This window comes from Aythya ferina (assembly GCF_964211825.1).
Source record: "Aythya ferina genome assembly, chromosome: Z".
In the NCBI taxonomy this organism is placed as follows: domain Eukaryota; kingdom Metazoa; phylum Chordata; class Aves; order Anseriformes; family Anatidae; genus Aythya; species Aythya ferina.
The window spans coordinates 9,095,937-9,121,881 of NC_140299.1; the positions used below are offsets into that span (position 1 = coordinate 9,095,937).

At 45.6% G+C, this 25,945-nt stretch overlaps 1 protein-coding gene across 3 annotated transcripts in view; it reads left to right on the forward strand.

Moving 5' to 3' along the window:
- DNAI1 (dynein axonemal intermediate chain 1) overlaps nt 1–25,945 on the forward strand; it is a 138,714-nt gene that overhangs the window by 73,549 nt on the left and 39,220 nt on the right. For 2 of the 3 annotated variants that reach the window (XM_084505063.1, XM_084505064.1), the window contains exons 14-18: nt 10,199–10,288; nt 14,534–14,621; nt 17,112–17,191; nt 23,575–23,723; nt 24,575–24,674. In XM_084505063.1, coding sequence (XP_084361189.1) covers nt 10,199–10,288; nt 14,534–14,621; nt 17,112–17,191; nt 23,575–23,723; nt 24,575–24,674 — 507 coding nt within the window. The remainder of the gene's footprint in view (nt 1–10,198; nt 10,289–14,533; nt 14,622–17,111; nt 17,192–23,574; nt 23,724–24,574; nt 24,675–25,945) is intronic. The other variant, XR_014687447.1, reaches the window with a different exon arrangement.

The window sequence follows — 25,945 nt, forward strand, 5'->3', positions numbered from 1 at the left end:
ACCTCTTAATGTACATGAAAAGGATTTCTATAATTCCCCCTGACCTGGCAGTATCACTTTGCTGAATCCTGCACCACCCTCTGATTTTTTTTTTCTGCACTACTGCCACTAGAAATTCCCTAATTTCTACTTGTTTACATGCTTTCTTCTTCCTGTCTATGTTCCTCTGTACTTCTCTTTATCAAATTTCATCTTGTTGTTTTCAGACTGTCTCCAGTTTGTCAAGATAACTTTGAATTCTGATCCTAACAGAATCCTTTGTCTCTGACCTGTGTCATCTGCAAATATTCTCTGTATTTTGCCATCCCTTATGCAACCCTCTAATGAAAATATTGAATAGAACTGGACCTAAGAGTCCTTGGGGGAATCATCTACAGATGTTCTCCCAAGTGCTCAGGAAATCAATGATTATTACTCTTGAAAATTCATTTTTTCAATCATTCATACACTTCATAGTAATTACATCCAGACCTAATTTTCTTAGCTTGCTTCTGAAAACATCACAGGGAGTATGCCAAAAACCTTACTAAATTAAAGGTATACCACATCTGCTCCTTTCCTCTAATCCTTTAGACCCATTAGCCTGTCAAAGAAGGAAATCAATTTTGTTTTGCCAAGATCTTTCCTTGACAAGCCTATATTCACTGTTCCTTATCTTCTTACCCTGTAGATGCATATTGATGGCTTAATACTTTGTTCCAGCTCTCAAAGTTCAGAGTTAGGCTGACTGGTCCTCAGTCCTTTAACCTATCTTTGAAGACAGGTTTTGTTTTGGACTTCCTGGGGACGTTTTTGCCCTGTTCCTACCCTCCAGGACCTCTCCTAGCTTCCACAGATAGTTTCTAATGATTCAGAAATTGCTTCAGCTGCTCTTCAAGCGCTCTAGGGTGTCCTTGCTCAGTCAGATATATCTGTCTTATCTCAGTATTCTCGCCTGCGCTCCTTAAGTTTAATTTTGTTAAATATCTAGTCACAAATATCTTTTTGTATAGCACTGAAACAAGGAAGGCCTTAATAGTTCTGCTTTACCTGGGGGATGTGGTGGCACCCACCTTTCTCCTTCTAAATGATAAACACAGTAAAACAGAGGCTCAGATGAATATTTCTGGGATATCTGATTCAGGCTCTGGGCCCAAAAAGTCACATCCCCGTCAGAAGAGTCTCCAGCTTCTTCCCCATGCAGGCATCCCAGGCAGTGACAGGAAGGTATTGCCCCATTCCTGAGGGCTGCTTTTCTTTGTGAGGTTTCTGGGTGTGCAGACTCTTGAGTCTGACAGTGGCAGCTCAGCTCTCCTCATATGGCAAGCCTGATCCTTCCTCTCAGGGCTGGCTGCTCCTCTTTAGCTGTGGCTGGATTCCTCCGTCTGCTTTGCTTTTACCAGCACCATGTCTAGAGCTCAGGGACGTAGATGGGGACAGGGACTATGCTTTCACAGCAGGGCTTCTGACAACAAAATCAAGGGCTAAGGTCTTTCCCGGTAATATTGACCAAAACTGTTATTTTGTCTCAGCTCTTCCATTCTTGCTAGATGTACCATAGCAGAAATGCTGTCTGCTTCCCAGTGTAAGAATGGTAAAGGGCCCTGACACAACCCAGTGGTCTCTTTTGCTGAGCAAGCACCACAGGCAGGAGCCCTTTATGCTGTACCCTGCCATCCTGGCTCCAAGATGGACAAGCTGGCCACTCCATAGTGCTGGTGCTCCTCATCGAGAGGCCAGCTGGAGCTTACATGGCTCCTCCCTGCCTGCCTGCTGAGTCTGCCTTTGGTAGGAAGCCCAGGCCCACAGGAAGCCAGGGAACAGCCAAATCTCCTGCTATAGTGGTATCGTATGCCCAAAGTACAGAGGAAGAACTTCTTCCCCAAGTGTAGACCTAAATCTTGGAATAAGCAGTCTGCACTAGGTTATCACAGCTCTTTAAAACTGTCATTCCTGCCTCAAGTTAGGATGACTCATCTATATATAGCTCACTCTTTGCCTTTAACCCAACTAACCATGCTAAGGGGTGAAGCTTTCTGTCTTCCTCCTTCCCACCTCCACACAGGACAGCTTGCACTGCTGCCTATGTCAGCACTGAGGCCTCCCAGACAATGTCCTGCTCCTCTGAGGCTTGCTCTGCCCATCTCTTGGGATGCGTAAAGATTGACATTGGAGCTACTTTGCAGGTACTTTGGAGCACAAGTCCTGTGAAGAGCAGCTGAGGGAACTGGGGTTGTTCAGTCTGGAGAAGAAGAGGCTCGGGGCAGAGCTTATGGCTCTCTACAGCTGCCTGAAAGGAAGGTGTGGGGAGGTGGGGGTCAGCCTCTGCTCGCAGATAACTAGTGATAGGACTAGAGGGAATGGCCTTGCGTAGTGCCAAGGGAGGTTCAGGTTGGAAATGAGGAGACATTTCTTCTCAGAAAGAGCAGTCAGGCACTGGGACGGGTTGCCCAGGGAGGTGGTGGCGTCACCGTCCCTGGGGGTGTTCAAGGAAAGGTTGGATGTGGTGCCTGGGGACAGGGTTCAGTGGGTGACAGTGGTGGAAGGGGGGTGGTTGGACCAAATGATCCTGGAGGCCTTTTCCAACCTTTATTATTCTATGTGAGTGAAGTATCTTGTGCTTTCTAGGTGACCACGAGTTGTTTCTGGAGGGTCCCTTGTGACAGATTTCAGGAGAGCAGCCGTGTGCCTTGCATGTGCTCTTCCTTGGCTTCACTTCTGAGACCTGCCTGAGGATCCTCAGCAAGGCCCATGTATGGGGCCAGGCTGGGGAGCCTGGTAAGCAGTAAATGAAGAATGGCTGGCAATATGCTTGATCGAGGGCATTTGGGGACTTTGTTATAGAGGCACTGCTTTGTCTCAGCAGCAAGGAGGGACAAACTCTTTGCTCCAGCAAAACAGAAAGTCAGTGGACTTGGGATCGGCGGACTGACTTAGGAGATTTTCACCACAGCAGATCCCTTGGGCAAACAGCAGAGGCAAGTGATACAGGGAGGGAAATAAACAAAAAAAAAAAAGACAATTTGTCATTGACAGGAAGAGAATGTGAAAAATTTCTTCTCTGCTGGTAATGAATTGTTGTTTTTGAATGCTGCTCTGCTGAGAGTCACTGGCAGGAACCAACAAGAAACACATTCGGAGGTGATAGAGGGAAGAAATGAGAACTGCTTCGTTGCTCAAATTGAAGACTGCTGTAGAGAAGTCCAGGGGAATATGTGCACCAGAACACAGGAGAGATCAGCCTGGCTCCAGAAGATGTGACATACAGAGGAATTTATCATAGACTTCAGCATGAGCCCTCTGCACGGTGCTGTGGCAGCCTGAAAACAGGAGAGCAACAAAATGGGAGAAGTATTCTCCACGCAGACCAGTAGTAGCCACTGTTTGGACTAACACATCCAGCGTTGGATGGGTCCTGCTAGGTAGAGTTTGGTCTATCTGCCTCTCTGAGCATCCACACTGTGTTCATCTGTCAGCTGCTGACCTGAGGTGCCGTGTGATGGATGCAGCCATGAGAGCTTGCGCCCTTAGTGAGGAAATGTGGTTTTGACAGAGGGTTTGTGCCTGTGCTCTGCTGCCAGGGCAGGCACAGCTAGAGAGAGCTGAGGAGCAATTACTTCACCATGTCTGCAAGTCTGTTCAAGGAGCAGATCTTTGCCAGTGGGAGGCCTTCAGTAAAAGTCTTTGGTCAGTGTGAGTGTAAGAAGTGTCTGAATCTCCCTACTTAGCCCTCTGTGCTCAAGATTTGAAGAAAACAAGGTGTGTGGGAGAGCAAGGGTGCTCTCTGCAGACGGTGACCTGGCTGCCTGGAAGGGCTGGGAATCACTTGTGCTCCTGCAACACACAGCTGGGCTCCTGCGAGAGACTGGGACTCCGTTCATCTAGGGTGCCAGGTAGGTGAATGCCCTGACCTGCTGGGCTGGGCAGGATGGCAGCTCTGTGAGACTGGTTGTCTCTACAGCTTGGCAGTGAGTTACAAAGGAGCTCCTGAAGAACAAAACAAGTACACGTGTCTAAAGCTGAGTATTGGAGAAGAGCATGAAGACAAAGAGAGTTAAAGAAGCTGGAGGGTGCAAAATGAGCTGTGATTATCCAGGGTCATGAAAATGAAGGGAAAATATTTGTGGAGTGTATTAGAAGTTAAAGGAACGAAGAATGTAGGCTCATTGCTAAAACAAGCTTTCAGCTAATATTGAATGGTATGGAGAAGAATGAAATATTCAATGCTATCCTGTTCAATTTTACAATAAACATATGAGACTGACTGCTTAATATGATTAATGTAAAAAGGAGGTGAAAGCATAGTTCAGAATAGGGAGAGAACATATTAAATAATGTTTAGATGAGACAGGTGTGTGCTCATCATCAGGATCAGCTTAAATGTACCCTGGAGTACTTAAAGAATTAGCCAGAGCAATTTCAGACCATTAGCAGGCATTTTAGGGAGTTTTGTGGCTATATGCATGCTGGATTTTAAGCAGAGGTTAGTGTTTTTGTGCAAGCCTTTATGCAGCATCTGATCTGACAGAATACAAGGGTTGGGGTGTGCCCTGGGACATGGATGAAGGGAAGCATCGCCCTGCTGTTTCCTGTGGATGGGGACACATTCACATACCCATGGCGTGAATTGACTGGAGTAGTGAAGAATGTAAAGCCTGCTGTCATCAGTCCCAACACACTTTTCAGTGGTGCCATGGAGCCAATGCCTGGGAAAAGATGTTTCTGTGGGTGCTTTCCTCAGAGGGGCTGTCCTTGCATGCAGGAGGGACAGAGGCATGGACAGGGTAGCAGAGACCAGAAAATAGTGTCTGAACGATTCATCAACGCTAGAGGCATCTTAATCCAGCCACAGCGACTCTCAAACCGTGTATGAGAGCACAGCAATGTTTTGGCAGCACTCCAGCCTGCAGGACAAGCATGGCCATGAAAAGGAGGAAAGATCTAAAAGGACTGGAAGAAGTGAAAAAACATTTGGGTACAAATGATAGGATTGGACCAAGGGAAGTACTGACCAGACTGACCAATTTTGATCGCTGGAAAAACATTGGAACAAATGGCAAAACCATTTGTAAATGTCTAGATAATAAGGTGATTCAGAGAAGCCGACATGGATTTGTCCAGAATAAATTGTCAAGCCAGTATAATTTCTTTTTTTTTTTTTTTTTTTTTTTTTTCTTTTGTTTTTTTCTTTTGTTTCAGGGAAATGGGCCTTGTGAAGAAGGAGGCAGTTAAGGTTATCGCCTCTATCCATCTTGGCTTGACTAAAGCTTTTGATCCAGGCTCACACAGTGACTTTCTTATAACTGTAGTAGAGAAATATGAATTGTATAAAATCACCATAAAGAGGCTGCTCAGGTGGCTCAGGCTCTGTGCTCAAGGAGCAGTTATCCAGGGCTTGCTGTCAGAAGCAGAAGATGCTTCAAGTGAGACCCTTGAGCTGTCAGCCCGGGTCTTCTTTTGATCAATACTTTCATTAACAACTCAGATTACAGAATAAGGAAGGCCCCTTGGGAAGACGAGACACTTTGCGGGACACGATTATGTTCAAAATGATCTTGATAAATTGGAAGAAAGGTCCAAAATCAATGTGATGAAATTCAATAAAGACGAGAGCAAATACTACATTTAGAAGGGGGAAATTAAATGTACAAACCAGGGGATGACTGGTTAGGCAGCAGGGTGCTGGAAGGAGATTTTATGGCAGATCACCCACCGCCAATGGTCATCAGTGCCATTTGTGCATTATGCAGTGTTATTGCACAAAAACACGTAATTTGGATTTATTAGCAGGAATATAAAGTAGAAGAGGTTGTAACTCCTGTTTTTGCCCAAGCCAGGCCCTGTACAGTCTGTCTGCAGCTGCAGAGAAGGGCTGAAGGAGAAGCACAGGAATGGTGAAGGCTCGGAGAGCAGGACATGGAAGGAACAGTTTAAGCAATTGGTTTTGTTTGGCTGGGGAAGAAAGGGAAGGGAGCAGTGACACAGCAACCTTATCTTGACCTCTTGAAGACTGTTATGAAAAGGGAAATAAACAGTTGCTTGCTGTGTCCACTGGGGAGATGACAAGGAGTAACCACTTGATTTGTGGTGAAGGAGGTTTCCTGCGTAAGGCCAGTTAAGCACTGACACTTGCCTACAGGGCAGGTGTTGGGTGCCTCTTGTTGGAGGCTTGGCAGAACAGGCTAGCTGAAATGTCACCAGGTAGGGATGTGTCTGACCCTGCCTCAGAGCAGAAGAGATGCCCTTTTTGGTCACTCCAAACCCTGCATTGCCAGGACAGCTTTGATTAGGGCCGTACCGATTGCCAGGTTGGCACTGGAAGGAATTTGTGTCCGGGTCACGTTGGCCCAGACTTTCTTCAGCAGCCCAGGGGGTCACTCGCTTGCTGGAGTGATCTGAGTGTGCTTCCTCAGGCAGTTCCTGTAAGGGTGACCCGAGGATTTGATACTGCCTTGGTCTTTCTTCTTCCCTACCTGTGACAGACCTTATTCTTTCTTTAATCTTTGAATGACCAAAGCTCTTTTATTTCACTTAAGGGCAGGATTCAGCAGTGTTTTGCTGCTCCAGTGCTGGCAAAGGGCTCCGTGGAGCACAGTTAATGGGGAAGGAAGGAATTGCTCATCAGTCAATGTGCATGTGTCGCATGTGGCACCCCACAGCTGAGCTTTGGCAAGCCAAGAGCCAGCCGGGGGGGCTGTGTTTGCAGTCGCAGGTGTCTCCTTACAATACAGGCACGCAGATCCTGCCCGTGGCTGCCTGCAGAGTGCGCGGGTCAGCCTCGTGGTCAGAACAGCTTTGGCCAATTGTATTTTCTCAGCACGAGTGACTAACAGCCTCCATGCCATGAAAACTGATTGAGCATTATTTCTTTTCTAGGAATGACATCAGAAACATAGGAATTTTCACGTCAGATTGGATAAATGGTCTAATCTCCTGTTGGCCAGGAGCCACTGCCAGCTGCTATAGGCAAAGATTATAGTACTTTCTTGCTAAGAATTGATGAATTATTGCCCTGCTAACATGCTCTACATGGCAGTGGACATGCAAGGTTTTACTTTTATTTTTCTAGGAACAAGTAATAATTTTGAATAGTCTCATTTTCTTTATAAATAACCAGGCTTTGAGAAGTAAAAATTAAGAATTATTAGGCTCTTCTCAGAGGTACCACATAGCAACGAGTCTCACAAACTGATTTTGTGCTGTGAGTATAGTTGGGTTATAGATCACACTGAAAAAAATAAGTGTATCCTTGATTTTATTATAGGTCCCATCAAGATCACTCACTTAAAGTACTCTGTTTACTTGTCTCCTCTCCACTGTTTACAGATGCTTTTCTTTCTCATGTGTTTTTTTTGCTTTTACTCTATCATAATTGAACTTTTGCTGTAAATTGTCTCATGCAGCTGCAGTCCTGGGATCATTATTACATGCTTCGGAGAAAAATTAACTTCTTCCCAGTACACACACAGTGGCCTGCTTCCCACATCAAATGTCCCACCCCACACAGCACGGATACTGCTGATGACAGGAGGTTGTGCCACGTTTGCGGGCCTCCGGGAGCAGAGAAAAGGCCGGTTCTGAGCAGATGCCCGATTTGATTGCAGTATCATGAAGGCTAATTACTCTAATAAGCGTTCATGGGATTCAGGGATCAGGAGAAAAAAGATCACAAACACTATTAAGGTGTCAGAGGTGTTGACAGCAAATTGGAAGTATCAAGTGCCAATTTCTGTTTTCTGAAATTCGGGCTAATGTCACTGAGAGCTGCTGACAATCATCTGAGGGCAGATCCTGATGCCCTTGAGGGACTGTGTTCAAGCTGCCTACATTATGTTCCTAACTCAGGTGCTATTGAATGCTTTGAATGTGGAAGCAAAAGTACCCCAAGCGAGTCAGCCTTCTTGCTTTTGTGGGCTGCCAACTCCACCTGTCTATATAACAGATGAGGAGAAGTAGTAGTGACAATGATAATAGAAAACTTGAATAGCTATCGATCAAAGAGAGGGTATTCAGGGTGAGCAGACCCTGGGGAAAAGCTCTCCAATCGGGGAATGCTGAAAGCAGTTGGTTTTGGGAAAAGAAGAAAAAAACAAAAAACAAAACCAACAACAACAACAAAAAAAAAACACACACACACAAACAAACTAAGGTTGTGTGAGTGCTTGTGTTGTGGGACACCTCCCAGTGAGGTTCCTGCAGCACGCTGTGTTAATGTATAAGTGAGGGCTCTGGAGCTGTGTCTGCACAGTGTGATCAGGGAAGGACTCCAGCTGCTGAGCCTTCATCCACGTGTTTTCCATTGATGTGACGGGCTGTTGCTTGGCTCCAGCTCAGGTACAAAGTGTCTGCACTGTGCTTAGCCAGAGCAGAGCTGGGAAGTCAGCTGCTGCTGTCCCTGCAGAGCTCAAGGAGAGCTCACTAAGGAGCACCTGAACACGTACTCTGACAGTGGGCAAGCGGGGACTCTGCCTGCAGAGAGGGCCTGGACCAGCTCAGATCCTAACATGTGCATTGCTGGGAAGTGTGACTGGTTTTCCCAAATATTTGGGCAAGTATATGGAAGAGGCAGAACCAGAGTTGGACTGAAGTTATGTTGGACATACAAATAAAACCATCTTATTGTCAGACTAGTTTAGAACGGCATTTTAAAAAGCTCACATTTGAAGCACATCCCTTTTTCTGTGCTCAGGATGAGACATGTAGAACGTGTGTTTTTAACCAGTTCCCCTGAACTTTATGTTTCTCACTCTGAATTAAAATTCCTCACTACGCCAACCCCTTCATCTGAAGCAGCTGCTGGTGACCACCATGGTCAGCAGTTAGCTCATGACCCCAGAGAGATATTCCTGTAACAGATATACATTTGTGCATGGTTGCCAGCCTTGGAAATCACTCTTCTCCATATGTGCCATTGGACCTGTCCTTTGATCACTAGCTGTTTATTCTGGGCCACATTGAATTATGCCAGTCCTTAATGCAAGCTGGCAGAAGTGGTTCCACTTGGAGACTTCGATTTCTCCTCTGTGAGGATGTTCAAAGGGTGTATGCTACACAAGACTCTTCAGTCACATCTTATGGCTATGTAACTGTCATTTTGATATATTCTCAGATGCATTCCCTTTCATTTTATTTTTCCTTCCTCAGAAAATTGTGTTCTAGGTAGGGGACCTGTTCACTAGAGAATTAATTACTCTTTGGTGAGTCTCTTGCTGAATTTTCATGCTTCACAGAGCTTCACAGTATAAACAATTTTACAAAACAGAATTAACACTTTTTCCCAAAGAAGTAGCATCAGGATACCCAATCTGTGTAATTGAACTGTTCAGAACACGGCTTGTTTTCTGGACTAGGTACCAGATAAATAGCTGGTCATAGACGCAGTATTTGGTAAGCTCTAGGATAATCATGCCCATTTATCATGGGTGATATTTAGGGAAATGTATCTGCTCTACTGCCTGGACAGGAACAAATACACCTTTGAAAACCTCAGCAGAACCTGCCAAAGTGCTTGTCCCCATCCAGAGCTGACAGATGCCCACAGGAGTGTATGCTGACAGGCCCAGTGACAAGTCATCCTTTTCTCTTCAGTCTGATTGAATTCCCAGATCTGAAAATTGAGCGTTCTTAATGCTTTTGGTCTAACTGAAATGTCTCTTCTAAACTGTAAGCCATTTATCTGAGTTCTAATCTCTCCTGCTGAGCTGTCACAGTCAAAAGTCAAATCTCCTTACCAGGCAGGCAGATGCTCTGAAGGTGTGGGGAGAATTTCAGTTTTAATGGAGATGTTTTGATCCCCCCGAAACAGAAGTCCCCCAAGGACCCATGTCACACATTGCCTGCAAGGGCTCATCTGCACCACACATAGCGACAGAAAGCTAATTTGAGCTGGGCTGGCTGAAGGGTAGCCCTATGATACTGCACTCGGAGGAGTAAACCACATGGGAAGGTGTTTGCATGGGGGCAGTGATGTGCTCAGGTGTCTTGGAGACCCTTTTGAGACATCCCTGCACTAAAGTGAGTGACGGGAGTGCTGGGGCACCCACGAAACTGCCTGTGGTGCTGAGTGTGTTCTTACATGCTGTGAGCCAGCATCAGGCCTCTGGGATTGAAGCCAGCTGCTCTTTAGGAAGGATGTGAGGGGACCCTGCTGAGCGCCTGGGGCTCTGCCGTGCTAATGCTGTGTGCTCTGTGGTAACTGGGACTGTCTGCTCATTTCAAGGTCAAGTGGCAGAAGGACGACATGGACAACAATTTGAACTTCTTCTCTGTCTCCTCAGATGGACGGATTGTGTCGTGGACTTTAGTTAAGGTAAACAGTAGGTGGCAAATTGCTTTCCTGGCCAAATTATAACCAATTGCCTCCAAAGGTCAGTCATGCATTGGTTTTATTATTATTTATAGTGACCAAGGTTCGAAAAGAAGTGGAAACAAAACATCACAGGTGCAGTCACAGCTTATTGCTGCCAGCTCCCAGCTGGGTTGGGGGGCTCCATATTAAACTCTGAAGTAAGCAGAACCTGCCTAACTCCTTGCTCAGGACCCACCCTTCATCTCATCTGCACCTACAGCACACCGTGGGCCTGAATACCTGAGATCATTTTTCTGCCTTGCAACTGCTGGAATTCAAGACTGGTCCTTGCTCTGACACCTTCCTTGTCCTGGGAGCGTCACCCGGGGACAAGGCAGAATGATCTGCTTTCTTCCCCAGCTTCAAGACTCCCACCCCCAAAATGCTCCCCTACAGATTGCAATTCAGAATGGGAGAGGGAAGGTGCAAATTTCTTCCCTGCTCTGGTGCAGTGTGTGGCCAAAGTTGCAAAGAGTAATACAGGATGTTACCTAGGAGCCTGGCAGCTGCTGCCCTGTCCCCCAGAGCTGCTAGAGCAAGGAAGAGCAAGTTGAAATACTAAAATACTACAGCCAGAGAGCAGGGAGGAAACTTGCATTTACACTGGGATGGATGGCAGCAAGCAATCGAACAGGCAGAGGGCTCCCCCCTGCCAAGACATTGCCTGCTCACACCAAAGACAATCTCTGTAAACTCATTGGCATTCTCTGCCTTTCATTTCTTTTCCTTTTGGAGTACATACATTGATAGAAATGTCCCTAAATGACCCTTAGATTTATGTCTCTGAATCTCAATGTGTGCTTTTTCTGTTGGGTATTTGAAAATTACTTTTTTTTTTTTTTTTTTAAATTCTGAAATAATTGAATTACCCTAAACGGGAGTTTGAAGCAGCTGTCCCATTATTTCCCAGCAAGCAAAGAAATTTCTTTACATCTTTGGATGCTTTTTTTTTTTTTTTTAACCTTTTATACCAAGCCATTCAAAAACTGTCAGTTCTGAAAATTTTAGGCCTTGCCATGATGGTTAGGGTTTTGTCTCAAACATTATACATACATTTAAGACTCATGTTCACTTTAGGAGTGGAAACTACTTGTAAGGAGCACAGACAGAGTTTGCAGAGGGCATTGATTATCATGTTCTCTCATAAACTCCTCCAAATTCATTCTTGCAGCTTTAGACCCCAAAATCAATCCCTCCTGTGAGTGCATCCCAAGTCCTTCTCCCAAAAGCTCTCAGAGCTCCCTGAACAGGGACAGGCTAACATTGTTGCAGCACTCAGCTCCTTTATCTCCTGCATAGAAAAGCCCAAAAGATTTATGCTGAAGTGGGTGGTACACACCTACAGCTAAACACATCCAGTTAAGGTGACCTGGCAAGTTACACATATCTCCTGAGCCCTGGTAACTGAGTGTGCTCAGCTTTCTTCACTCAAGAGATGACACTCACTGGATTAAGGCTCTTGTATTTTAAACTTCAGAGAAATTTCACAGCTGGGACAACCTAGGAGTCTGCAGATAGGCTCTGATAGCAACTCAACTTGGGGAGGGCTTTTGGAGACAGTTTTGTTATTCATCTCTGCTTAATTGTGTTCCCACACTGTAAGGTGCTTCTTTTTCTTGTCCCTTCAGTCTGTGGTTTTATACACACAGCAAGGAGGAATGAACAGCCTGCTTGAATTGCAGCTTTACAAGAGAGTGAGCTCTGAGTTTTATTTAGAATAAAATTAAAGATACTCCAGAGAACTTATATTTTCCAAATCCATAGTGCAAATATGGAATAAATGAAAGAGAGCTTCATTAATCATTTTGACAGGACTATCCAGAAGTAAAGCTGCTTTAAACACTAATAACTCTTTGACACCTCCAAAGCTGGGAGCACAAATTGAATAAATTAATTCTTACTTCTAGATGGACATCTGGTAAGCACCACTCAAAAGCTGGCTAGAAGACTTGTCAGATTTTAGCTAGGGATGGTCGATCTGCACTGGCTGTGGTGGTTGTCTCTGTTAGAAGCAGGCACCATCACTTTGGACAAGCTTCATGTAACATTCATTTGTGCTCAGGCTGTCATCTTGGCTTGGTTTTGGGTCATCATGAAGGTGTGAAGCTGAGGAAGGATGCAGGAATTCGGCAGCTGGGTGGCTGTGCTCTCCCACTTCAGATTCATGCGCTGCCTGTCGAGGAGAGCTGTCAGTGCAATGTCAAGAATCAGCTGGTTGGGGTGCAGTCTGGCACAGCCCTTCGGCCTGATCCTCAGTGCTCCCAGGTTTGTAGTCATAGCTCACCCTTCCTACGTGACCTAGAGCTAAATTACTGAACAGCTCTGGGCCTCCTTTGTCACTTGAGGTTAATAACAACAGCTAAAGGGAAGTAGGCAGCTGCGAGGCTTAATTCACTAACGCTTTCAAAGTGCTTTACAGTTGTTTGTCAGAAACAACATATTATTGTTCAGTATTCCTGGAAGGCCAGGCTGTCAACAGTCTGTTTACCCAGAGGAATATGTGAATGGCTCTGGCGATAAACAGCCCCAGGAACAGATGCATTTTCCAGACTGCGAGGCTGGGTACAAAATAAAAGCAGCACTACAGGGAACTCTGCACAAGTAGGATCCTGTATGAAGGCGAGAGGCTACAGGAGCTGTCCACGGAGGAGACCTGAGCCAGGTGGAGATTCTGGGAGGCATCTTCAAAGAAAGGCTGCAGAAACGCATGAGCTTAGAGAGAGAACCTCATGTGGTTTGCCTTTTTGCTTGAACACACCCGTGTGCCTGTCCACAGCATGTGCCTGCTGAGTTAGGCTCTGTTAGACACACTGGGTTTATCAGAGTGTTAAACACAAAGTACATGACCTCTTTCTTAATGTCACTTCTGCCTGTACCCCCTGAACCTGGCTTGTTCTAACCCACGTGCTGTAGGAAGAGTCACTAACAGAAGGTAGGAGTCCACAGGCTGCAGGAGGCTGTCCTGCTTCTTGCTGTGATCTTAGAGAATAGTTACTCCCATCAATAGGCAAGAGCATGTGGTTCGGCAGCAGTGCAAATTAATGAGGAGGAAATTAATTATTTTATGGGTTTTGTCCTTTCTTGAGCCTTCCATGACTGTGTTCCCCCAAAATACAATACAAATGTCTTACAAAACACAGTTGCCTCTGAATTGCAGTACTGAACAGATGCTTGCAAGGTCTTCTCCCCCTTCCCCTAATGCACAATTCCCTGGGACTGACTTTTCCTGGCAGAATCTTTTTTTCCACCTGAGTCCTGCTCTTGGTTTAGAGAAGCTCCAACTAAAGCTTGATTCACTGAGCTAAGAAGTTATGTTTTGTTCTCACAGTGCTCCAGTGGGAAATCTGCAGATTCATGAAAACATCCAGTCCTCAGCCCACACTTCTCACTAATTTAATCTTTAGTTCTTTGTTCTTTTTATCAGCCCCAGGGTATTCTTATATTCACAACCAACTCCAGTCTGCAGAGGTATTTTAATTCCCAAAGCTAGTCTAAGAATGGATCTTTGCCCTCTCTTTTTTCCCTCATACTCACCCACATGGTGTCTATTTTCATCAGGCTTTTGTCTCCTGCCAAAGTTGTAAACTCTTTGGGACACGGCCTTTTTGCCCTGTGTTCATGCAGCACCTAGCAAAGCAGTGTCATGGCCCGCGATGAGAGCTCTTTAGAGCTCTGGGGATAACAACAACATGGGGCACTTTTCCCTTGGGGTAGCTGCTTGCTAGATGTACTAGAAGTACTGGGACTTGAGGCTGCTCAGGGGACAACAGAGGGATGGTAAGAAGAGGGGACTGGTGAGGTGGTAAGTTACTATCCATTAATGTGGGTTTAGTTAGCTCCACAATAATACACCATACCCATCTTCAGCCATGCGGGGTGACTTCACTTAACACAATGATTTAAGCTGACAGTGTCAACCCACATTTTAAAACATTGACCTCAAAACCTGAAGCTGTCCAGGTCAGTTGCATGTGCCTGGGTGATGTACAAGTGGCTCTCAGTACCAGTGCTTCAAAATACCAGTTTCCTGGAGGCCTTATGTAAAACAGCATGTTAGCAAGTTGCCAACTGCGGGCATGAAACATTAAACAACTTTTGGAAAGCTTTTTAAAATTCCTCCATAAAATTTGCCATTTGAAAGTACTGAATGTCTCTGTATTGTTGCTGTAAAGCCTGTTATTCATGTGGAATCTCCTCTGCTTGCAGAATGAGCTGGTTCATACAGATGTCATCAAGCTGTCAGCAGAGGGAACAACGATGCAGGGGCCAGAGGGGCTGCAGCTGCAAACGCTTGGTAGGAGCCCAAGTCCTTGCCATGCTGATTAATTACTGACACAAAGCCTCTAATCAGTCATTCAGAGGAATTACATTGGGAGTGGGATGTTGAGATGGAAAAGGACCGAGAAAGGGTTACTCCTCCTGGCTTTGAACGTGTGGTAGGGCAAAGTCTGCCTGGAAGCAATGGCCACTAATTGAGTCAAGGTTTGCTGCTTGTCTTTGCTTGCAGAAAAAGATGAACATTAATTCCAAAAATGTTCACTTTGCCCTGACATCCCAGTGCAAACAAGGCGTGGGCATTACCTGTATTTGTCAAACCTAAGTTGGTTTTATTCTTCCTACCAGACATTGATGTCAGCTGGACAAATCAAAAAGAAAAGCAACCTTTGCCCTCTTCTGGGTGCACAGCTCACCCAGCCTACAGTGGGATGTGCCTCCTTTGGCTTTGGCTTTCTAAAAGCACAACGTCCATTCTGAGCTCCCTATTTGAATGTTAGGCTCCCCCCATACAAAGTGGGAACAGTACAGTCCTTTTAGGCTGAATCCCCTCATCCTGGCTGTCCTATGCTTGAGACAGGATTGGGTGAGTCACCTCTGGAAGTCCCAAACTACACAGGGAGCCTTGAGGAATCCCCTAATCATCCTGCTTTTCCCTATGAAGTTATGGTCTGGGTTTGGAGGAGGCACTTGCTCTGCATTTAAGGATGTTCCTAGGCTAGTAATTGCCGAACAATTTGTTTTTGCGTTGCCACACAGATTCCAGGAGGCCAGCTAAAGACCAGCAGTACACTACAGAACTCCCAGAGGCTTCAGGATTATTTGTTAGTGTTACTGGGAAATGGATTTTTTGGAGACTTGCCTTGAATATTTAACAATCTATTTAAATGTTAAAAAATGCAGACAGCATTACAGGGTTGAAATGACCTTAACAATTCTCTTGAGATCTACATTTTGTTATCGCTTAAGACATAATGCTGTTTTCAGCTGCCTTTGCAAAAAGTTCTCTGTAACTACGTGCTTCTGAGCCTTGTCTGCTTGTTCTGATTTGTCCTCTGATGATTGCTGTGGTTGTCCCTGCTGGTCAGGAGACTGAAATTGCTCTGGCAGTCAGCGGACGTCCCGTCTTCTGCTCTGGACCCTTCTGAAATTTTCTTTCACCACCATTCAAGTTTACTTTTTTGGATGATGTTGCATCTGTCATGGGAGCAGAAGCCAGAAGATCTCAAGAAATCACATCCTGTTGTGACTGACGCCTGTTTTAAATACGGGTCACAATGTTGCTTGATTTGAGGCTTTTGAAGTCAAGAGAATCCTTCTGTGCCTGACGAAAGATTTGTTCCCAAATCATATCCTTTGCTATCGCCTTTACTGAAGTGAGCCTGCTAAATGGCTTCTGAGCCAGGGATGAAGAGGGCAAAGGAGTTATCATGTGGCATTTCTTCTCTGGACCCTTCAATGCATGGGAATCTATTTACATTTTTGTGAAAACCAACCAACAGAAAATAATAGGAGGCAGGCTGGGTCTTCATGACTCTTATATTTGCACCAGGCATTTTAAATTCTTACCAGAGTGAATCGCATTTTTCAGCCAATCTGCCAAAACAAAAATTTGTTAACTGACACTCACTGCTCCCACTGTTGCACTGGAGGATGCTGCTGTGTCCAGGGCAGCTGGCGTCTTGGAAGCCTTAGTAACTTTTGGAATCAAAGACAGATGTTAAACTTCATAATCGGCTTGGTAGGACCACGGTTGAGAATGGGAATAATAGCAGTGACTGAGCACAGAGTGCAGTGCTGATGAGCTTTCTGCACCTAGCAGGATCCTTGAAGCCATATATGAGAGCAGACTGCTTGAACCAGAAGCTGGAGCTACTGGGAGATGTTTTCAAAAAGGAGTCTTGTTTTTCTAAACAACTCTCTTATTTGTGTGGGGGCCGAGGCTGACCCCAAAGAGAATGATGGGGGCTCCCTTGGGTGTCATTGCCTTTAGAGGCCATCTGGCAGGCGCTGCTGATTATAGGTCTGTGTCAGTTCTTCCTGGAGTGGTTACGTTTTGTATAGCCAGGGCTCTCGGTGGCAGTCTCGGAGTGCTTGTTGCTTTAGAAAGCAAATTACATACTGTGGCTGTTGTTATGCAGGCATCAAATCTCAACAGAAAGTGATCTCTTGGGCCAGCTGAGAGGCAGCCCAGCCCAGTGGGTAGGGTAAGGACAACGTCTTGGAGAGCTGAATTCAGCTCCTGACCTGCCACGAGGCTTCCTCCAAGTCACTGCATGCTTCTTCCAGTTCCTCTTCCCCTTTGTTTGTGTTGTCTCTTCAAATTGTGAGTGCTGGAGAAAGGCACAACTAGGGAAGGGTTTTTGGAAGGGGTGGTTCTAATTTCTTTGGGGAGCTTTTGGCTAATAAATCACTTCTGGAAACACTGGCAACATGCATGTAGTATAGACAGGGAGTGTGTGCTGGGCAGATGAACCAATTCTCTCTGACTCCTTTCTTCTGTTAACAGGCTGCGGGACATCGTTTGATTTTCACAAAAAGATAGACTATTTGTTTCTCGTTGGTACTGAAGAGGGAAAGATCTATAAGGTAAGAATGGCTTCTTTGTCCCTTGTTTTACATCCCCTGACCCCTGCTTGTCTTTCAGGTTCATCATCTTAACTGTTTGCTCAGACAGCAACAAAGTACAACTTCAGAGCCTGGTCCTGCCCTCAGATCCCTGTGGTGAGCCAGAGACCAGCACAGAGCCCCAGAGGGTCACAGGGAGCTCTCTGTGCAGACCCAATTAAGACATTATTTTGCAGAAACGTTTTTCATGCAAACTGCATCCCAGAATGCTTTGCAGATTGCAGCTGTGCAAGTGAGGCACTAACTATGATCAGAGCAGAAGTTAAAAGGCATCAATCCTCTGTCCTTATGGCTACAGGGAAATGGCAGAAAAAATCTCATCTCTTTTCCTTTTTAGACCTGTTATCCTATGAGCAGTGAGGCTAACGAAACCTTATTTCCCATGGGCTGGTGTCCTGCAGCCCTTCCCTTACACAGTTACGTCCCAGCTCCTTCCCCCAGCCCCACTTTCTCATCACCCTCCTATATCCAGTTTCTCACTGTCTCCTCTAATGGTGCTAAGCTCCTGCTGGCATTTGTTAGCCGGCCAGCTCCAGCCACATGGTGAGGACAGGGCCTGAGTTTTGATTGCCTTTCCATGGTGAGGGGCATTGCCCAAATGTTTGCACTCTGCAGCTGTCCCTTTTCATGAAATGTGTAAGACTTTAATATTACCAAGTCCCCCATGCAGCCAACTTTGGCTGAAATTGCAAGTGAGGTCAAAAGTTGTTTGAGAGGAGAGACAAGAAGACAGCAGGAAACAGACATTGTTTTTTTCTTAAGAAAACAAGCTAAAAATAGGAAGTTTTGAGCTCTGCTGTATTTAACCCTGAATATAAAGCATTTTACTGCTTATAATACTTACATAAATTTTGTTTGCCCAGCACGTCTGTGATCTGGCTTTTCAGCTTTGTTAACATCGTAGCCACAGCCCGTCTGTGTTAGGGTTGGACCATCAGCAGGAGGCTGACCTGCAGAGCAAGGTTATCCAGGCATCCCTAGAAGATGCAGCAGGCTCCTTCCCATGTCCTGATTGTGAGGAATGTTTTAACAATTCGTGTCCATAAAGACACGTGCAAAGTGGAAATAAAACAGAGAAAAAGAACCCAAATGGAACAGTACTCTGAAATCAGTATCAATCAAGATACTTAAGCAAGACAGACTTAACAATATGTGTCCCTTCCAGAGGGATGTTGCTGACTGAAATTTGTCCCTCTGCCAGGCAGTATCTAGGGGGGATTTCTGAGTAGTGCTCAGTCGCATTTGGCAAGACAGGAGCAGAAAGAAAGTGGGAGAAATGGGGGTGCTGGGCTGATGGGTGATAGACAGTGGAGTAAGTGCAATGGCTTTTTGTTTATGCTCTCGGGATAGAAAGCATCTGCTCGGTTATGGGCAGATGTTCTCACTTGTCTGATCAACTGCAGTAGTTGGTACCTTGGGTATTGTACTCTAAGTTGTTTGAGTACTGCTGTGTCTAGTCCTGATCAAAATGCAGTAAGGAACCACATGACTGAACCACGATTTAACTTCCTCTGTGCTTAGGGGAGCGATGGATGTCAGCGAGTACAACAGTGGATGTCGGTGTTAGGTGGGACTGTCAGTTACCCTACAAGAGAAGTGTTCAGACTGGTGTCCTGCCTGAGTTACACAGCAAAGGAAATCCTTCCTGCACGATGACTGAATAGGAACAGAATTTGGGAGTATTTGCATTGATGGAACTGTAGCTGTGGATGATATTCAGTGAAACTGGAGCTAGGATGGGTTTTAACACAAAGAGTGATCCAAGCACGAAGCCCCACAGGCATTTTAACCACTTCTCGGGTGAACAAATGCAGAGAGAGACTGTTGTACAGGATTGTTTCTTTTATTGGTATGAAGGCCAATTTCAGGGTTGCTGGTAACAACAAAGCATTTTTGTGGCACTGCTGGGCTTTAGAGAAACGTGGACCACTCTTGCATTGGTGTGCAACACAGCCCTGTCAAATTCAGGTGTTCCCATAGGAATGCAGAGGCAATAATCCATCAGACTGTATGGAGTAACACAGGCATGAGAAATCTTCAGTGCCTAGACAAGCTGGCCTCCACGGTACCCACAAAAAACAGGGCAAAAATGCTTGGACCCTCAATGTCCCCCAGGAGTTTGCTGCAAGCAGTTTCAGAAGCTTTGGGTTCAACAAGTTGCTGCTGTTCCAGACATTTCTTAAGGACTACTACACACCTTCATCCCAATTTTTATTGAAAACCACACATTTGAATCCATTACTGGAACTAACCATGGATTAGAGCCTTGCCCCACCTGGATGCTGAGGGCACTGACTGCAGCCATTCGGGCAGCTTTTGGGTTCAGCGGCTGCGCCGGGTGGCAGTGAGCTGCCTGGGTCTCGGTGCTGCACTCCCATGTCACGGCACGTCGAGTGAGAAGGACAGACTTCTTACGTGCTATATGAGTCAGGGACCACACATGGACTGCTCTCCACATGGGCTGAATTTTAGATTATTTATTAAATAAATTGAAAAATGGATTTCAGAGAGGCATTTTTTCAAAGACCAGGCATGCCCACAAATAGCATTATAATATGTTAATTCTTTAGCTGCAGAATGATTACAGTGAATTTTTTTTTTAAATGGCTTAGTTAATAGTGTTTCTGAAGCCAAGAAATCATTATTTTAATTATACAAAGACCTATCTATTGCCCTTTTTACATAGAGAACAAACTGTTTCTGCATTAATGTGGTTCTGTAATGCAAAACTGCCTCTTTGCATATCTTATCTGCTGTTTAGGAATTGTTCAGCTTTGGTACAAAAAAGGTTGGCCTCTGAGATTCACATTAAAACTTTATTGTGACTTCAGGTCTTTGGTCAAAACTTCTTCTTAGTCAGCAGAGCTGCACAACAAAAAAAATGCGGTAAGATTTGTGCATTTTCATGTGAGAGAGGTTTTTTTCAGTCTTAGGCAGTTTGCTTGAGAGTGTAACAAATTAATATCATAAAATTCAGTGCAAGACTATATAGAAATAAAAGATTATTCTTATTTTCAACAAAACTGATTTCACTTATTCTCTCATACCAAGCACCAGGACATTTGTACCTGTGTGGTCAGGCCAGGATTTCTTGCAGATCTACAGAGGACAAAGGACACTGCCTGCTGAGTTGTTATCACATCTCTTGGGTTTTCCTTAATTGATGATGACAAACTGGTTTCTGGACATGCTCCGACTTCCACTTACCCTTCAGGAATGGAGAGAGCTTTTGCCTCGGTATCTTGTCTTGCCCCATCTTAGGCAAAGTTGTTTTCCTTGTCTGGATATTTTAAAGCTTGAGTTTTGTTCCTCATCTTCTTGCCACTCTATCTTTGTGGCTTCAGTTTGTTCTGTCTGGCTATCTTATCATTTGATTGGATGCATTTGCCATTAGTTAACATAGGTTCTTTGTTTTACCCTCTTCTGCTGTTTCTCCTAGTGCATTCACATTCACCCGTTCCCACTTGGAAGCCTTTCTACAAATCTGAGCACTTCTCTTACAAATCTGTACAAGAGGACACTGAGCAAAAGTCCAACAGCTTCAGATGTGGCTGTAACAGCAGTCCACGACACCATGGGACACATTTGAGTTGGCAGTTTCTGAGGATCAGCTGGGTGTCCTGGTGTGCCTGGCAGTGCTGGTGTTGGGCAGTGCTCTTTCTGCTGCCAGACTCAAAATTCCTTTGAAAGAGATTATTTTTTTTTTTAGATCTGCATATTACTTTGACTCTTAGTATTTCTGATAGGGAATTAAAGAAACCCTCTATGGTATAAGAACACTAATAACATCTGTTCACCATCAATGCAAATGAGTTTTATGTTAGACTAACATTTAGGATAAATTGAAGTTCTAATAATGAATATTACGAATAAGTTGTGCGTCCTTGGAGTTGTCCTTTCCTCTCAGTATTCCTCCCATTTGTTTTGTAACCCTGTCACCAGTCATCTTGTTACTGGTTTCATGTGTTGCCACAGACACATTCTTGCTTTCCTGTTCCATCATAAAAACACCATTTACTATTCACACACACCTACCACCATTTAAATAGGAGAAAAACACTTTCAGCATATTTGAGCAGTGCTGCAGAAGATCAGACAGGCTGCACAAATGCCTGCTCCTTGAATCTACTCATGCTCTTCAAAGCTGTCTTGTCAGAAGTTAGGCGTCACATTTTCCAGTAGTTTTGTTTTCATCCTGACATGTGTCTAATAACTGTATGCTTTTTAAAGTGAATAGTAGCAGAGGACTTTGCCAGCAGTTCTAGGTAGCTCAGAAACTCTTTTATTTGTTAAAGTCGTACTTCTTTCTGAGCTTTTGCTCAAGTTCGTGGTCTTCCTTCAACACACATCTGGGGAAGACCACGGCCCAGTCTCACACAGCAGGGACAATACTGAAGGATGGAACGAATGTGGCGTGGGACTGGCAGGCAGTGCCAGAGCACAACGTATGGCTGAGGGTTCAGACAGGCACACAGGGTCTGTTTCTCAGAAGGGACACCATCCAGGCCCTACAGGGCCCCTTTTGCTGCTGATTTCATGGGAAAACTGTGGGTCCCTTTCCTGCCAAGGCTTGGACCTCAGCTCTGAGCCAGACCTGCAGACTGCAAGGTGGGTCAGCACACCTGAGTGTCACAGGCCTCCTCTACTAGTGACCAGAGAGCTGCCCTTAGCACAGGCTCAGCCCCAACAGGGCTCTGAAAGCAGACCTCTGAGCATTACAGATCTGTTGGATGTAGATAGATCTTGTTAAGATCTTACTGATCAAAGTCGTCAGGTATTAGGGACCTTCAATCCACCTACTTGGAAAGACAGCCGAATAAAGCAGCCTCTCTCTTGTGATGAATTACTCGTGACCCATTCTGTCTGTTCCCAGCAAAGTGACTTTCAAAACAAGCCAAGTACCAATTTTCCTGGTGGCTGAACATTAAGAATTATGAAGTAAAGTTATGGAACATGCCATTAAAGGAGATTTCACTACCATAATTACACGCAGGAACAGTGGCTCAGAGACAGGGTATGCAGCAAACTATTAGTAAGCCACAGACACTGTCAGTAAATCTCAGCGGGACATGAGGCACATTCTTGGTTCTGTTTCCTACCACAGTCCCCCTCCGGGGATGCTAGAGCTGCTGCAGTGTGAAGAGTTTAGCACCCTTAATCCAGTACCTGTCCTAGCACACAAGGACATTGGGAGCAAAAGGGGTCAGAGTTCCCAGACAGTGAATGTCATGTGTAATAAGTAGTTAAGCCTCCTGATTAGTTAGAGCTTTCATTTGCAAGAATTAAAGTCATGTAACATTTCAGCAATCCTGCTGCATGGGCAGATGATGTTTTGCTGCATTCACGAGGGAGCAGGGAAAGGTGCTGAAAAGTCCTTCTAGTGACGGCACCAAGGCAGACAGATGGAAAATCCTGAATCCACCCTAAACTTGCTGTGTAGGTACAGCTTGCATGTGAGAAAACAACCAAGAGGGCTTCATTCATGAGTTGAGGATCCTTGTGGCTAATGAAGGAAGCCCCCAGTTCCCTCTGTGGGAGGAAGGCTGGGGAGGATAACCTAATTTTTCTGAGAACACAGAACTGACAGGATGTGGGTTGAGCCCTGTATCCTGCAGACAAGCAGACCGCAATTTCTCCTCCCTTTCATGAACTCACACACCAGCTGGGGTATGGGGTAGCCCACCTGCCCACTGGGGACATGGCTTAGTGCTGGCCACCCTCCCACGGTTCTCACACCCCTCTGGGAAGTGACGAGTGGCACAAGAGGAAGATCCCCAGGGCAGAGGTGTGTGGTGCAGGCTGCTAGCATAGGATGTCATGGGGTGACGGCAGGGAAGGGAATTTGGGCGTGTTCCCAAAATCCCCCCTGGAGCCAAAGGGTCTGGTAGGTCATTCTTGTACTGAGAGCATTATTATTAAAGGTTTGAATTACAGTTGCAACAGACCAAATGTACTGTGCTGTGTGCTCTCTGCAACATGAGAGTTGTTCAACCCTGCCTTTCTGAGAGCCTGTTACAGAGGCACAGCAGGAGCTCGGGCTGGCAAGAGGCGATGGAGCTCCTCCAGTGGAGAGTGGGCTCTGCAGCCTGGCTCCAGCTGTAAATCCAACCAATTTTCATCTCTGTGTTTGGCAGAGAGGAGCTCAATATTGCCTGCAAGTGGGGTGAAACAGCATGTGCTAAATGATTTAGTGTCTATAGCACCTCTGGGTACCAGCTGCCTCTTCCCAGCCAGCCCAGAAGAGACTGGGAGGCCATAAAAGTATTTGCACGCATCTTTCTCCAGGAATACAAACTCTGTAAGAAAGTCTAGCTGTGATAACTGACTAGTTCTTTCCATTGCAGTGTTCAAAATGCTATTCGAGCCAGTTTCTGGATGTCTTTGAAGCCCATCACATGGCCGTGGATTCAGTCAGCTGGAATCCCTACCACTTGAAAGTCTTCATTTCATGCAGCTCTGACTGGACCGTCAAGATCTGGGATCACACCATCAAGTAGGTCCTGCTGGGTCCTGGTGTGGCTGGTGAGGTGTAGCCTAACAATCCAGCTGCACATGTTGGTTCTGCTCACACTCCAGTCTCAGTTTCCCTCCTAGGTGTTGATATTGGTCTCTTCTCTCTGTTCTCTGTGGCTGAGGAATCAGATTGTGCTCCTGAAGTATAATGTATAAGGTTTAGCATCAGCTGCTCCAGAAATTTGCCAAGCAGTGCAGCCCAGCAGAGCCTGACTGGCCCGTCTGTCTTCAGACAACAACCTGCTGTGGCAGGGTTATTTTTCTGGAGCAATGATCTAGAGAAATGTTAGGGGCTGGAATATGGCCTGAGGGGCCAGACGCCTCGGAAGAACCAGAGAGGCCCCAGAAAATGGCAACATTTAAAAATACATAATGAAGTTCAGGGTTAGTGGTTGAGAAATGTTTGCTTTCAATCATAAATTGATTTTGTTGTACATCAGTCAGAGTCAAATATTTTGTGTTGCCAATACTGCTCTAATATTCAATGGTGTTGTCAGAAGTCCAGAGAGGGAAAATCACTTTTTCCTCTGTGATTGTTAAGCAAAGAGACTACATCTCACTGTAAGCAATGGAAGCTTTCAAAATGCTTTCAGAAAGAAAGAAACATCCTACTTGTCTTCTCAGCACAGTGGGACCAATCCAGGCCCATTTAGGTTGATGCTCAGCTCTGCTTTGCCTTTGGCTCAGACCCTGGCTGGTATCTGGCATAGGGAAATACTCCATCTCCCACTTTTGCAGCTAGCCTTGTATATAGGCTGCAGCATGTTTATAGCTCAGTGTTTCACTACCAGAGTGGCATCTGTTTAATTGAGTCCGGGTCTCTCTTTGCAGGACTCCGATGTTTATTTATGACCTGCATTCTGCCGTAGGGGACGTTGCCTGGTCCCCTTACTCCTCCACGGTCTTTGCTGCAGTCACCACTGATGGCAAGGTGAGAGGCTGGGAGCAAAACTGCTCTGATTTGAGCTGGGAGAAAGTCAGGGGAGATCGGGGCTGAGCAAGGGGACAGGTCATCCCAACCCTGGGCAAGCACATCGGGGAGCTGAGGATTGGCCACCAGCTGGAATCCAGCCCAGTGACTGGGGCCAACTTGTCTGAGGTTTGCCTGGGCTGCTTGGGAGGGCAGGGTCACTTCAGTAGCTTGAGGCCCCTGAGCTATCAATTCCTCTTTTGGCCAACCTGATTTCAGAGGACGCAGGAGTCCAACAGAGTTGAGAAAACTTGGGCAGCTGTATCTCTTATTCCTCCTCCCCATAGGCCTACCACACTTGTAAAAGCAACAAGGCCAAAAATCTCTCAGCTGCATCCCTGCCATGCAATTGCTGATGTTAAATCACAAACTGGGGAACTTTTAGCAGATGCAGCCTCGACAAGCCCTTTGCGGCTGCATGTGGGCATTCTGCCCTAGGTGTGGGTCCTTCTTGGGGGCCAAACACAACCTCTGGCATTAGCTAGCCAAGCCTCCCTGCAGTCCTGGTTTTCTCCTCATACTCCAGCGATGGAGGTACCTAGAGGACAGAAGGGAAAACAGGACAGGGGGCAGGGACACAGGCTGCTTTTTCCTATGCTTTCCTGCCCTTGGTGTGGATATCCCTGGGTATGCATTGCTTTCTTGATACTATTGACACTACTCCCCCTCATTGAGGTGAGTGTTGCAAACACACACAAGTCCCAAATTACTCATGCCAACCACATCAAAGCAGGTGTGCAGCTCTTAGTTCATGCTGAGAGAAAAACACTTTAACTCCCTCTATGTAAAAACAGCTCATTAACGAGTGCATCCTTGGGGATGGAGAGATGATTCTCCAGAGGAGGGCACCCCCAGCATGAGCTGACACCTGGGCATTGGTTCCAAGCCTCTAAGGTAATGGGAAGCAATAGAATTAAGTGAATATATTCTTATATTGATACTAAAAAATCAATTACAGTAATATGCCCAGGGTCAGCCAATAGAACTTTGTTCCCATTAAATAAAATGAAATCAGCATTTTCCCTTTGTATCAGGCTGTCTCCAAGAGTAATGACTTGGTAATGAAGTACTTAGAACAATCCTAATGTTGAGATGATGGCAGTTATATTTTTGCCCCTAGCCATCCATCCTAGTAGCTCAGATGGTTAATTCGGGCCTGGCAAGTAGCCAGGACACGTAGCTATCTGTCAACAGTGGTTTTGTACTGTAAGACCACATTGCTCTGTCACCAT